General features: G+C 41.7%; 1 protein-coding gene across 3 annotated transcripts in view; it reads left to right on the top strand.

Annotated features, from left to right (window-relative positions):
- Nucleotides 1–13,505, top strand: part of LOC116397282 (multidrug and toxin extrusion protein 1-like) — a 37,607-nt gene extending 24,102 nt beyond the window's left edge. Inside the window, exons 1-17 of one of the 3 annotated variants that reach the window (XM_031872552.1) lie at nt 5,130–6,568; nt 6,722–6,911; nt 8,006–8,107; nt 8,280–8,348; nt 8,485–8,633; nt 8,784–8,826; nt 8,941–8,985; nt 9,167–9,264; nt 9,469–9,566; nt 11,204–11,385; nt 11,513–11,621; nt 11,787–11,862; nt 12,104–12,173; nt 12,276–12,408; nt 12,490–12,584; nt 12,709–12,772; nt 12,868–13,505. In XM_031872552.1, the coding sequence (XP_031728412.1) occupies nt 6,723–6,911; nt 8,006–8,107; nt 8,280–8,348; nt 8,485–8,633; nt 8,784–8,826; nt 8,941–8,985; nt 9,167–9,264; nt 9,469–9,566; nt 11,204–11,385; nt 11,513–11,621; nt 11,787–11,862; nt 12,104–12,173; nt 12,276–12,408; nt 12,490–12,584; nt 12,709–12,772; nt 12,868–13,097 (1,752 nt within the window). In that variant the 5' untranslated portion in view covers nt 5,130–6,568; nt 6,722 and the 3' untranslated portion in view covers nt 13,098–13,505. Of the gene's footprint in view, nt 1–5,129; nt 6,607–6,721; nt 6,912–8,005; nt 8,108–8,279; nt 8,349–8,484; nt 8,634–8,783; nt 8,827–8,940; nt 8,986–9,166; nt 9,265–9,468; nt 9,567–11,203; nt 11,386–11,512; nt 11,622–11,786; nt 11,863–12,103; nt 12,174–12,275; nt 12,409–12,489; nt 12,585–12,708; nt 12,773–12,867 lie in introns of those variants that run through there. The other 2 variants (XM_031872551.1, XM_031872550.1) reach the window with 2 other exon arrangements.
- The last annotated feature ends 981 nt before the right edge of the window (nt 13,506–14,486 follow it).

Below are 14,486 nucleotides of genomic sequence, written 5' to 3'. Positions count from 1 at the left end.
CCCCCCCCCCCCCCCCCCCCCCCCACCCACCCACCACCACCTCCCTCCCCGCCCCAATTTCCTCCATCCACTTTCTTGTCCCTGAACAAGAATGAGATTACCTCAGTCCATTTGTATTAGTAGTAGCTGGTTGTGCTGCTTTAGGTTCCCTAACAACAGTATAAAAAAAAAAAATCTCTGTGTTGAGTGGGAGCTGCTCATCGTCGGCCATCTCCTCCCACTGTGTAACCTCACTGGTGTGTTCAGTCTCTCCTGTGTGAGTATCTATGCGGCCGTACGACATGTGCACGTGCTCGTGCAGATTATTCTGACGCACTCTGTTATTCATGGACACGTGCATCTTTTAAAGCATTTCATTTCAGCAACATTTTTAGTCAAGTGGTTTATGCAACTTTCAGGAGACGTGAAACATTCAGGTGTGAAAGACCACACGGTAGCTATTAGCTTTTTTTCAACAGCGTTGCCATGGCAACACTGTAAATTAAAGACTTATTGATTATTCATATTTCGACTGAGTTGGAAACTGTATCGTTGAGAAAGCAATGAGAGGCGAGTGGAAACGGTTTCGTTCCGGGTTCTCTTGTCAGTGTATGACCTGGTCACAAGCTTTCTTTATACTCTGTGGTTGTGACCTTTAACTGTAGAGTCTGACCACATATTTGGTCAAACTCTGTTCAAACAGAATGTGAAACGCATGAACAAACGAGCGCCATTTTGCAATTGCTGCAAAGATTCATCACTCTCTCACCCGTTTAGTCCAAAGTCAAAACAGTGGTATCTAAAGGAGACATTACGTTGGAACAAAAAGAGGTTTAAAACTACGTTGATTATTCTGTGGTTACTTAGAGCATCAGATTGTTTTGTGATTGCTATGATAACATCTTTGCTCATTGCAGAGATTTTAAATTTCCTGTAACCTACAAAATAATGTCTCAGAAATAACTGTTAGTGTTAGATCAAGTCATGGGGAATGAAGAAATGGCTCAAGATACATGTCCAAAGAAAGCAAAAAAACTGATTCATCATCTTGAATGAATTGCTGTATGTTTGTTTGTGTGTCCACACTTCTCGGATGAGTAACTTTCTATAAATTGGTCCAACAAGAAAACAAGAAGAGCAGTTGTCTCCATATTTTGCACAGAAGTCATGTGTTCACCAGAAGAGGTCTGGACTCTGTTCCCCAAAAACATCTCAAGGATTAATACGATCGTATAATCCGTCTTGGATGTGATGGTAGAATAATGAGTGCCTCCTACCTACTTGTAGAAGTCTAAGAGGGTCCTGAGAAGCTGCAGAACCTACAGGAAGATCTGCAAACAACTGGCTTCACTGATGTTTTTTATTGTATTTGTTCTTTTATACATTTAGATTAGATTGTTTGGATTCCAAGAACAAGAAGAAAATAAAACACAAACACACAAAACCAACTAATTGGGCAATGTGTTGCACAATTGATTTGCTAAATGCGACACGCAGAGGAAATGACGCAGTATATCGAAAGACCATTTTTAAAGTTACGCGGTCCAATAATGAGTATAACAAGCAAGAAAGAGCTGGTGCTCAAGGGGTCAAACAAACACAGGACTGAAATGCAACTTTCCTGAAGTCATGTATTCAGTTTTCCAGTTCTTTTGTTTTTATTCATGGTGTGAATGTTGTTTGCCTCACGCTTAGTTCTATGTGGTTAAGAGTAACACCTGACTTGCAGCAGCTGAAACGATCAAAATGCACTTTGACAGTGTCGGTGTATGAATCATAAAGGTCAGCAAGCTGAAAGCTCTGACTTTTGGCTGAACATTAAGTTTTGCTTTCATACTGCACAATTCAGAGTTCAAAACATTTCTTTGTTTTATACTTTGATTGGAGGGAACCGTTCCTTATGTGCTGTACATAAGAAACTTCTTGTTGATGTTGATGCACATGTAAGTTTTAAGTGGACATGCTTACAATCCAGATTTCAAGGTAAAAGGCAGTGTACATGCTGTGATGAGGCCACTAGGCTGAGATACCACTCTAGCTTGGCTCTGGCTTTAATTTGTTTTCAATCTATTTCCAAAACCAGATACGCCAAAGCCACTTGTCAAAGTGTGTAAAGATCAATTCAAAGAGGTTAGAGACCTTCAAAGCATCACAAGCTGCTGGTATGTTTTAGGTAGGTCAGGCCCAGGTGCCGCTCTCCTGCGACTCTCGTGTCAGATCAGAACATCTACTGCTTCATTTCCTCAGACGAGAGGGGGAAAAAAGAAAAGCTCCCTGGGGGGTAAACTGAGAGGAACGGGTTGCCTCCTCTCCAAGGTCAACCAGCTGCCACGTTAAATGAGCCTCTTCAGTCAACAAAGCACAGAATCACTTCCAAGTATTTGTTTGTCATATATAATACCGACACAGCAAAATCACAAAGTCATACATAATAACCCCTGTGAGCTTAATAATGGGAGGCTTCAGACTGAGTCATACAAGATGTCCTCAAAAACCTGTTACCTTCTGATCTTTTACAGAGGGTTTTTTTTTCCTGCTCTGGTCTGTGCGAGCGGCTCCCGAGACACCCTTCGGTGCTGTCTGTTTGTGTTTACCCCTGTGGACAAACACGCAGCTCCATCAAGGGTGCTATGGAAAGGACAGTGTGTCATGAGGGACCGAGCAGCACGGTGCCGCATTGTTTTAGAGGCTGGATGAGTCACGGAAGACAAATCAGGGTTGGTGGCATTTGGGAAGGCTCGTCCGTTGCATTAGGACAGCTCTGTTTAAATCAACAGTGGGATTATAACATGGTCCCACGATGCCTGTTGTAGCAGGTCGGACAAGGAATTAATCAACGCATAATATAACCTAATTACCCCAGAGACTCAACAGTTACATGCTACGATTGTAATTTGTTTTTGAAGAAGAATACCTCCTCTCTGCTGTCTCTTGTCAACCTTACTCACAAAAGTTAAAATTCTCAAAGCATCGAGCCATGTTTATAGCAGCCCGTACACAATGTGAGTGCAGCGTCGCTGCTACTATTTCAAGTAATTTGACTCACCAAAGAAATTCAAAAGCTCATACATCATCAAAGGAGCAGACAGCAAATTCTCCTCTGCTTTAGTCATGGCTGAATTACTTCTCATCTATATCGCCGTTTTTACGCTTCAATTATTTGTCCCTTTGGACAAAGTCTGAAATTCAAATGAGGCGCTTGACATTGTGTAGATTTTAACTGAAAATGTGGTCAGGAATATGTCAGCAACCCCCCACACTTCACACCTCCCACCATCTCATTCAGGTTTTACCACATTTCAAAATAATGCTGCTCAGTAGGGTTCAGCTTTCTCTGAGTGGCTGCCTTTGATTTTTTTTTTTTTTCTGTCTGTACTGACAAAAGCAAAATTACACAAGATTGCCCACATACAATTTTGTTTTTGACTTTCAGCACACATCGTCTACGTTCGTCCCGTATGCGAACGTCAAGTGTGTGCAGGTGACAGACTCCTCCAAGCATAATCCGTTTTCCTCCCCGCTCCCCTTTTCTCTTCATTTCCACCTCTGTGTCTCTTTGTGTCTCTCTCTCTCTCTCTCTCTCTCTCTCTCTCTCTCTCTCTCTCTCTTTGACCACCCTCGTACACACTGCCAACATGAGATAGCCATGTCTGTGTGTCCAGTGCAGTGTGTCATGTGTGATATTGTGTGACGTACGCGTCACGTGCCAGCGGTTTTAGGGTTCCACTAGAAGCTACTTATTGTTATCGGTTTTAGGCATCATCATTATCAGCTGGAGCAGACGCGCCGGGTCCCTTTGCGTCATTGTTCCCTCCGAAAAACCCCTAAAGCTCCAGCCGCCAAAGCTACCCACAACGTAACCAACAAAGGAGGGAAGAGAACACATCGAAAATCACTCTGGCATCCCTCCCCTCATCCATCCTCTCATCCACGGCCTGCATACCCCCCCCCCCCCCCACCCTCTGCACTGTCTCGCTTCTTTTTTTTTTTTTTTTTGCATCTCTATCAAACGTTCACTTCTTTTGTCTCATGTGCTCTTTCTTATTCCATCGCACTCAATCTTTCTGCGTGACATGCTCTGCCCTTGTCCGCTCTCTCCGGCCGCCATTATCTAAACCACCCATCTCCTCATCTTTCCCTCAATTCCCCTCTGTCATAGTCAGGGAAAAAATGCACAACCTGCACACACAGATAAATGCACACTCCAACACACACAATGACACCGTGCCTGCAAATAGTCTCACCCCTCCAAAACCTTCTTCCATGCACTCACCCCCACCACCACCACCTTATACTCTATCCACCCACCCCCTACACACACACACACACACACCCTAATCCTAATCACACCACCACCACCGTCATCAACCCTTATCTCACTCCACCAAATCTGCTGTGACTCAAAACAATTTCCTCTCATTTGCGATTTTACTGCCCACCCCCGCCTCCTACACCTCCATCAAACCACCTCCAATAAGCCCTCTCCACCTCCTCAATACCCCATCGCTACCCATCAGGCGCGAACCCCACCCAAACGCACATGCACACAAACACAAACGCATTCAAATGCACTTACGTACACACACTCTGACCGGTCGCCATTAAGAATGACGGCTCATCATGTGCACGTGGTGACTTGCCACTGTCATCCAGTGGAGCCCGAGAAGAACTGCAGTGTGACGTCACGGCGGACGCCGGCCCCGCTGGTTGGTGGAATATATTTACGTGTATGTGTGTGTGATTCTGTGCGTGTAGTTGGGATGGGGGAGCCGGAGGAATACAATTTGGTGGGTGGGTGGACCCGGTGGGCCTTGCTGCATCACTGAACCAGGAAAATGAATGAGGGCCTACACTAGGTGTCACCCCCTTCCTCTCCTGTTGGCCTCCGCTAATTTCCCTTTCTCTTTTCTGCCCCTCTCTTCTCCCTTTGGCCCCCGAGGCAAAGAAACAGTTGAAACTGCAAAAATTAACTGAGTGTATGTTCGACAGTATGTCGCAGGGTTGCATGACTGTGCTTAATGACTTGAATCACCTGAAAGACAACCAAATGTCTATATTATTTGATTGAATGATTACAAATCCATTCAAAGTTCAGTAAAACGGCCTGATGTGCCAGAATATGAATTTTAACAAGAGCAAAACAGCACCACCCGATGGGAGGTTCTCACAGCCACAACCAGTGAGAGGAACACCTCACTGAGGTGTTACTATGGGAGGAAGAATACAACATGATGAGGCTACAGAATACAAGCTTGTGTGCTGTTTTCCAACGACAGACTCAGTGATTTACCTCAGTGAGGGGAAAATAAATCTGTGAGTCAGCAACATAACTTCAGTTCTCTCTGTATCTCTGCTGTCACGAAATGGTTTGACAGCCAACAGCGAAACAGTTTTCATCAGAAGTCAGTTTTTTTCGAGCAGACAATGTGCAGTTTCTACTGGTGATGGGAATTTTAAATATCGCCTTTGGCTTTTAGTGGTCATTTAGATCAAATCTAAAACCAGGAATATACACATTACACATGATGATGTTGAGCCTGTAATGCCATAACCGTTCATAATGAATTTAAAAAGAAAATCAAAGCTATTACATTTAAGGTAGGCTTGCATGATTGCATTAACATATTGTTTCCAATTACATGCAGTTGAATATGTGATTAAATTATAATGGCAGACACCTATGGAAGACCATTTGTGTATGGTGCTCATCATGATCGTCACGTATTAAAGGTACAGGAAACTCAAAAGTGTGAATATGTTACCAAAAAGGAGTTATTTTCTGCAAAACCTGATATTATTTTGGCCAATTGGGGATAGAGAAGACAAGCTGTGAGCTGTGAACACAACATTGACACACCACCTTTTAAGTTGATATGGCAAACGTTTGATCATATACGTACCCCACAGTTAGGGTGCGATTACATCATTCATGCGGGGTCATGTTTCTGACCACCTCGGTTTTATGGCTAAAACTGGAAGAATCTGGTGGTGGGGGTCTAAATTGCTAAATGCTCCTCGATGTTCACCAGCTAGTCACTAACTGTGTCTGTCTATTGTTTGGTGCTAAGCAGGTGGCGTTTGTTCTCTGTTCATACGATACATTGTTAGTGTGAAATATCAGTTATAGCCCCTTAAAAGCTGCACTAATCAATATTTTCACCTGACTATAGACATACCATATAACCAGTGAAAGTAGCATTTCAACCCCTCATTACAGTTAGCTGTGCTTAAGTCATCTATACTTTTCCTGCTTTATTCTTCAGTAAGATTGTTGGCGTCATAACTTCCACCTCCCCTCAATGCCCGGGGTTGAACAGGTTGAAAGCCCTGTTACTCATACAGTGTGTTTAATTATAGGCATGCGTAATCACACTTTGACCCAAAACATTTTATTCTTTTTGAACTTTGGTGAAACTGTGAAGATCTGTGACGCACCGGAGCAACTGAAAGAAAAAAAAAAAAAACAATTCATTTTGGCACCAGTTTAAGGGGAGTGCACAGCTTGTTTGTGGGCCGGGGCTGGAGTGATCTGACTTGTAGCAATACCCCAGCATTTAGTATTTTCCCTCTCTCACAGACAGAGATTAAGGTGGGCGGACATTACCTTGGTTATTGATTATTACGCAGGTAATTGGTTATTGATTACTCTCAGCCTTCTTGTCTGTGTCTGAGGGGAAGAATTGTACTGTACAATTATTCAGTTTGGGGATTGAATTCTGTTTTCTGCCAAATCTCTTTTCAGTATGGAAGATTTAGCTTCAAAAGACGCATGTAGAGGAGTAAATGGACAGTCCACAACAGACGAATCGCCTTCTGCTGCTGCTCACAGTGTTGAGTCACACTGCGGATCCTGCATGAAAAGGGTTAAGCTCTGGGTACCTGAGGACTACAAGAATGAATCAGTTCAGCTTTTGAAACTAGCGGGACCCGTGGTAAGATTGTGTCTGCAAGAGTTTAATTATACTCCACCAGAGTAAACATTTTTTAGAGCTAAAGGTACTAAGTCAGCAACACTCAGAATGATTGGGTGTGAATCACACAAGTACAGGAACATCTATGTTGTTGAGGCTGTTAGGATTGTATATTTCTTTTTTTTCAAACAGCTTTATTCAGACTAGTTTACTGTGTGGGACACTTATTACCATGATACAAGTGAATATGTCTGAGAAGATTTTGATTTGACAAAAAAAAGGTTAAATTGCTTTACTTTTAACATGAGGGTTGTGCTGTACCAGTAATTATTTTCAAATTACCACCTACTTTCTTCTAACAGTAATTAACAGGGTAATAACTCCAAACCATTGGGACTAATTAGAAAAAGACTTGCCATAGTGATTACAGTGTGGCAGCATTTTAACTAAAACAGATTACATCATTTTCACTGACCTAAATAAACCCCTCAGGGGTGTCACTAGATCAAGTGCAGACAAATACAGTGTGATATGTTGGTCATTCTCAATTAGCACTTGAATAAGCTACATGGTCAAAAGTAACGATTGCATCCCTTAACATTTCACACATGTATATACATATACAGTATGTATAAAGACTTGATGAATGCTAAATAGTCAATATACCATAGAAATAAGGTGCATTTACTAGTGTCTAACTTTGTGAGGAGAAAAAGTTCAGCATATATCCACTTTTCACCTTTCATTGCACAAAGCCAAAACTTTATAGATGAGGACATTTAGTTTCCTTTTGTGCAAACCTTTTGATGCCAAAAGGCTGTCAAGAACCTACACCAGCAATCAGTAAAACTATTTTCTAAAAAAGAAAGGAGCGGCAGTAAAGACGCTTACAAAAGAGCTGCGGTAAAACCAAAGCATAACACATGTCAGCTGCCAGAGCAAATAGGACCTTTTTCATACCTCGAGGCCTTTTGAAACATGATTTTTTTTCAAGGAACAATAACTACATTAGCAACTGTACGTGCTGCATGTGGAGTTTTATTCATTCATGTTTTGTGAAGTTCATTTATGTTTTTATAGTTATGAAAATGTGGGAGCATGATTTTGTTTTTCAGTTCATTTCACAGATGATGGCCTTCATGATCGGCTTCGTCAGCATGGTGTTCTGCGGTCACCTGGGGAAAACAGAGCTGGCGGGGGTGGCGTTAGCGATTGCGGTGAGTGATCTCAGTGCAGTTTAGGTTTTGCTTTTATTGGCATTCTGCACTCAGGCATCATTGCACATCATTGTGTTGCGTTTTAAAACTTTTATTTTATCTATCCAAGCATGAATCTGTTTTTATCTATTCTTTCTGGACTGTTGTCTTATAGTATCTAATTTTTTTATAGGTAATAAATGTCACAGGTATTTCCATTGGCAGTGGTTTGGCATCAACATGTGATACTCTCATATCTCAGGTATTCAGCTGATCTTATTTATACAACCAGGTCAGTCCTGACCAGTTACTGCTGTGTTCACAGATTTGTTTCCCTTTTTCTTGCACATGAGTAGGTGTTATTTTAGTTTCCTGTTTTTCTGACCACCTGCTTGCAGACTTATGGGAGTGGTAACCGAAAGCGTGTCGGAGTGATACTCCAAAGGGGAGTTTTGATTCTGCTCTTAGCCTGTTTCCCCTGCTGGGCCGTCCTCGTTAACACTCAGCCCATTCTGCTGGCTGTCAGACAGAGCCCAGAGGTCGCCAGGTGAACCTTCTCCATTTCTAAATCTGTGCATCACAGCCATGCAATAGCACAAATTCACATCAAATGCACGTATCACACATGGATCAAGTTATTCAGCATGATTTATTGCACTTATTTACCATTTCCTCTGTTTTCTCATCTGCCATAAAGACTCTCCCAGCTGTATGTGAAAATCTTTATGCCGGCTCTGCCAGTGAGTTGTAATTTATTTTTTGCATCTCCATCCATACACGCTTTATTGAATGGTTGTTTTGTTGCATTATTGATCTAATTAACTCCATTTATCGCCTCCTGTTGGATTCTGCAGGCTGCCTTCATGTACCAGCTGCTGGGGAGGTATCTTCAGAATCAGGTGCGTTTAATGACTGCAAGACCACTGATGTGAAACTCAATAATGACTCAAAGTTGGTCTGTAATGAGATTATTTTCTGTGTTAGAAAGAGCGTGTACTGCGAGACTGATACAAACAGCAGATGCGCTGATGTGTTCAGAAGGCGTGCTTTTTTAAACAGCTTACTGTGTCTCACATGCAGGGCATCATGTGGCCCCAGGTGATATCTGGAGCCACGGGGAACGTTTTAAATGTAATAATCAACTACATTTTCCTCAACCATCTGGATCTGGGGGTTGCGTGAGTACATCCACCAAACCCATAATAGTGCGACTTAACTGAGTAATCCTCTTTTATATTTTAAACCAATCAGAGTATCAATCAGAGTAAGGATATAACATGCTCAGTAGCCATTTCTAATAGTCAACTGGAGGCTTTATTTAAGGACTTCTTTTACTGGCAATGGCTAAATACTTGTTACTTTTTGTCTTGACGCCACTAAAGTGGATCTGCAGCTGCAAATGCCATCTCACAGTATACCTTGGCCGTGTTCTTGTTTGTGTACATCTGCTCCAGGGGACTGCACACAGCTACTTGGGACGGTAAGTTCAGCGAGTTAAACTACTTTAGGGACAGCTTTTCATTTGACCGTTACTTCCTTATGATTTCTTATTCAATTTCAAATTCAGTTAACTTTCATGAAGTAACAACACACTATGAAAGGGTTAGTTATTCTAAGACAAAAGCAGGGACAACTCTCAGACCAGACAATGCCGTGGTAGCGATCAGTCAATCACAAGGTAGCCACGCCCTACAGCATACCATGCTTTGTCTATTTTACTCTAAATGGGATTAAAATGAATATCATCTGTATTGAAGAGGACTTGAAACTAGTGATTAAGGCGTTGCGAATCGTCATGCTCATGCGCCCGTTGTGTAGTCCAAAGCCTAACATTAGCTTTTACTTCTGCTGAATGCATTCACGCTTCAAAAACATAAAAGTAGTGTTCATTTGTGAAGAATATCTTTCTGAACAAAACATGTAAGTACAATAAACTTTTACTGTTCTATAACTTTATTTTCTTCAGTAATCCCAAATCCAATGGAAAAATAAGTTCGGCTTTTTGTCGAGGGAACCAGTGTGATGCTAACTTCCTGGGTTGGTCTACAAAGAACACGTCTCGTCCCTGCAGCACTGTATACAATTTGACTTCTTTTTGCAATCAGGTGCCCCTGATGGCTGTGAGAGAGAATGCAAGTTTAAGGCACTTCTCCATTGGCTTCACTTTTTACAACTGGAGGTTGCCGTCTATGTTGACCTACTGTGCTCTTGCAAAAATACTCTTGGCTATATGTTATAGCTTTACAATAATTGGAATGAATTAATTAGCCAAACACATCGCAAACTGTGGGCGAAGAGTAGCAGATGGGGGGTCAGAGATGCACTCAGCTGTGTTATCCCTAGAGACCCCAAACAGCCGGGGACCAGTTGATGAGTTAGGAGGCAGCAAAAAGGCAATGGCAGTGAAAGAGGTAATAAAAGGTGATTTGAGAAAGTATGAATCACCGCAGCCATGACAGGTCCTTGAGCATGCAGCCTGCTGCTGCTGGTTCACAACTGCATTAAAACAATCTGAACCATCAGAGCACCCAACCTTTTTTACCAGGGTTCATCACAGTCTCATGCATACTTAAATAAACATGTCATATATTATCATTTTTAAGACTATGTTGGGCAAGTGAAACTAGAGAAAATTAAATAAATACAGGCTTCACCTATATCTTATTTAAACCAGGGCTATTGCTGATAAATGTATTTTAAGGCCCATAAAAATCTATATAGTCAGAATTAAGGTGTAAAGCCTACATAATGATTATTATTATTATATCATTGCTTATAATAACAGAGTTTAGCTTTTAGGCCTGCTTTGTTTACATTCTGTCATTGCAATGGACATGTATGATCACGTCAAACATTCATATACATTTAATTATTATCAGTGTTATCTGGGGGTTGCGCGGTTTCCTATACATAGATTATTTTACTTGCCCGTTAACCGTTGTATGTTGTACAACAGAGATAATGTTCCTTCATAAGTGGTCCATTTAAGGTGAAGAATAGCACTCCAAATAGTAAACATGACAATGTCTCAAAGTTCTTGTGAAATTGGCAGTATAACTTGTCTGATGGGTATTAATGCATTTCATTGAATCCATCGCACCTCCTACCATCTCTTAGGCTGGTCAAGAGAGTGCCTGCAGGAGTGGGGTCCTTTCCTCTGCCTGGCCATCCCCAGCATGCTGATGCTTTGTCTGGAGTGGTGGCTGTATGAGATTGCAGGGTTCCTGGCAGGCATCATCAGCGAGGTTGAGCTGGGAGCTCAGTCTATAGTTTATGAACTGGCTACTATTGTTTACATGGTAACTGCTTGCTTTTGTCTTATAGTTAGAATTTCTATTACTCTATACAACCTATAACAGGTCGATGTAAAATCAGTGTGTTTCACATTTGGCTGTGAAATTTTTCTGTTCATCCTCTCCACCACAGTTTCCAGTGGGTTTCTCCGTGGCTGCCAGTGTTCGCGTTGGGAATGCTCTTGGTGCTGGGAACACAGAGCAAGCCAAGCTGTCCAGCAAGGTCTCCGTCATCTGTGCATGTATGAATCAAACAAATCAAAGTCATTTCCCATGTTTGTCCATTTCAATTAATTTGCCACCAAAAGGCGTTCTGTTTATTTCGAATACATTCTAATCCCCATTATGCTTTTGTCTATTTCCAACCCTTGTCTAATGACGTGCTGGCTTCCTCATGCCTTATTCAGTTATTGTGTCATGTTTCATCGGAGCGTGTCTTAGTCTGTCTAAGGATGTGGTTGGTTACATTTTCACTACAGAGATGTAAGTACAAATTTTGGTTTGGTTTTTTAATTTTTAACAGGCCTCACAGAGGTCTATTGAGTTCACAGTGTAATTTGTCATGTAGTAACTTCAGAGAACACTGACTCCTGACAGCAAAGTAAGCTTGGATTTTGCACTGTCACTACCTGAGACATGAATGATTTAGTTATTTAAGCATATTTCAATCATCTGTCTTTATTAGAATTACATTTGTATATCCGTATCTGCATTTTGCTTTTAGAGACATTATTCAGAGGGTGGCGGTTATCATGAAGATTTACGGTTTCATCCATGTTGCTGAGGCCTTTGCGGTGAGAGCCTTTGCCACATAAGTCACTTTATCTCTCTGCCTCTCAAAATAAACCCGACTTGTTGGCACAGATTTTAGATTTCTCTTTGTTTGACCTCCACAGAGTGTGACTGGAGGTATTGTCAGGGGGGCAGGGAAACAAATGGTTGGTGCTGTGTGCAGCTTGGTGGGTTACTATTTCATTGGGTTCCCCATTGGTGTGTCTCTGATGTTCCCTCTCAAAATGGGCATCGTAGGTGAGGACAGATTAAATATTTATACAATAAGAGACAGTATCATATTTCCACTCAAACTAATAAACTTTTCTGTGTTTTCAGGACTGTGGTCGGGGTTTTTAATTTGTGTTTCGCTACAGTCCTTGTTTTTTATAGTTTTCCTGTGTAAATTGAACTGGATAAAAACCACTAAAGAGGTGAGTCACATTCTGTGTCAGAGGAAGAAACTAATTCACTTAATTCAGTGACATTGCTATTGTAGATGCTAATATTTTAGCCAGTATCTTTGTGATTTAGTTGTTGTTTTAAATCTCTGAATAGGCGCTTTTAAGAGCAGGAGTCCAAGTGACAGAGGGAAACGAGATATTCTGGACAGAAAACAAAGGTTAACACAATTTACTAGTTATTTTACCTACAGCTATGGACATCTTCTTTCTGGGAACTATTGCAATCATTAATCATGTGTTAAAACCCTCGCAGCCCTGGACTCTGCCGATAAAAATGGCCACGAAAAGACCAGTCGATCTACTTCTTTCAGTTCAGTGAAGGGCAGGCTGGAAGTGCTGGATGCAGGTCAGCAGACTTCCGATGACGTGGCTCTGTCAGTCAGGCAGCTGGTGGTACGGCGTGGCCTCGCTGTGCTGCTCATGTTCATCATCCTCGCTGCTGGAGTCTGCATCAGCGAGCTGCTCATCAGACTGCTCGAATAAGATGAGTGACCATGAACTTGTGTGTGCAGCACGGAACCAAGCTCTGTGAGTCTGCCTTTGAGAGCGCAGATGCATCTTCATGCTTAGCAGTAAAGCATGTCACGCATAAACAGACATCAACAATCAACAGCAAAATTAAATGTAGCTTCCATTTTACCATCTGAAGCAATTTGTAATGACGAACTTCCAATCCATACTCCCACTTTTACAAAACATCTGACCCATTTATTATGCACTAATGACATCGGCATAACAATGATAGCTTACACAAGTTGTTGACTTCGTCAGATCCATTTAGATTATTCCTTGATTTCCTGTGTACTTCATACCGAAGAGGATTTGTCTTTAAAATAGAATCTATTCATTGTAATATTTCTTGATCAAATCTAAAATAAATAGGTCAAACCACGTCACTTTTGCAGTTCTTAACATATTTAGGAAAGTATAATAAGAAACACGACTTAAATGAGGCAGCCAGTGAAAGGCTGAACAGAAACAAATACTATATAGAGATGTCTCCTTTATATAGAAACATGCTGCGTAAGATGGTTGTGTATCAAGACTCTGACGAAATATATGTTCTCATTATGAAATATATAGTCTGAATGGATGCCACAATTAGAAAGAGCATGACTATATGCTATATTAAGGCTACAGCGCATCTGTGGATGTATGCTTTCATCATCAAAGACAGAAAAGCTGTTCTTTTTCTTTGGTATATTTTTTTTCTTTCCTTTGATCTGTGTTGCCAAATTTGATGATAATGAAAGGTCTGTACGCTCACACAATGCAACGTGCTGGCTGGATGAAGACATGTCAAACTGAGCAAATCAACCACCAGGAGCAGTGAACTAGCCAGCTCAGAGTTCACTTTGGTTTAAAGCAAGCTGTTAAGCACGTGTGATTGTTTGGGGCTGTCAATCGTTAAATCAGCTGTTCTCCTCAGCTGGTCACATCCATTCAGTAGCACAGCGACACACCTACATTGTTGCTGCTGTCTACTTTTTAAATATGATTCTCTCTCTCTGCCTTTTGCATGTTCATGCTGCTGTTAACCATGCCCCTGCACCTCCCAATCACCGCCCAGTAGTCGCAGCGTCATCAGCCTTCCGCTCTCAACAGAATCATCAGCACCCACCAGTGTGTGGGCTCCACGGGGGGGATTTATGTTGCTGCTGCTCAGGGCAGACGCCCCTCGATTACAAATCTCCCTGTAGAGTCTAAGCGCCAAAGACTTTCTGTCAAGACTTTATCATCGCGCATCATCTGTTATGATAAACAATTATCTTTTCTTTATTCACTCATCACTCCTGTTTGAAATAGGCTTATTTGAGTAATATGAAAAGATTGATACCACTCATGTCTGTGAATTATAACACTCCAGCTAGA

The sequence above is a fragment of the Anarrhichthys ocellatus genome, unplaced genomic scaffold (genome assembly GCF_004355925.1).
Source record: "Anarrhichthys ocellatus isolate YVR2014 unplaced genomic scaffold, GSC_Weel_1.0 scaffold65, whole genome shotgun sequence".
Taxonomy (NCBI): Eukaryota; Metazoa; Chordata; class Actinopteri; order Perciformes; family Anarhichadidae; genus Anarrhichthys; species Anarrhichthys ocellatus.
The sequence above is the reverse complement of the archived record's forward strand: the minus strand, read 5'-3'. Positions and strand labels throughout refer to the sequence as shown.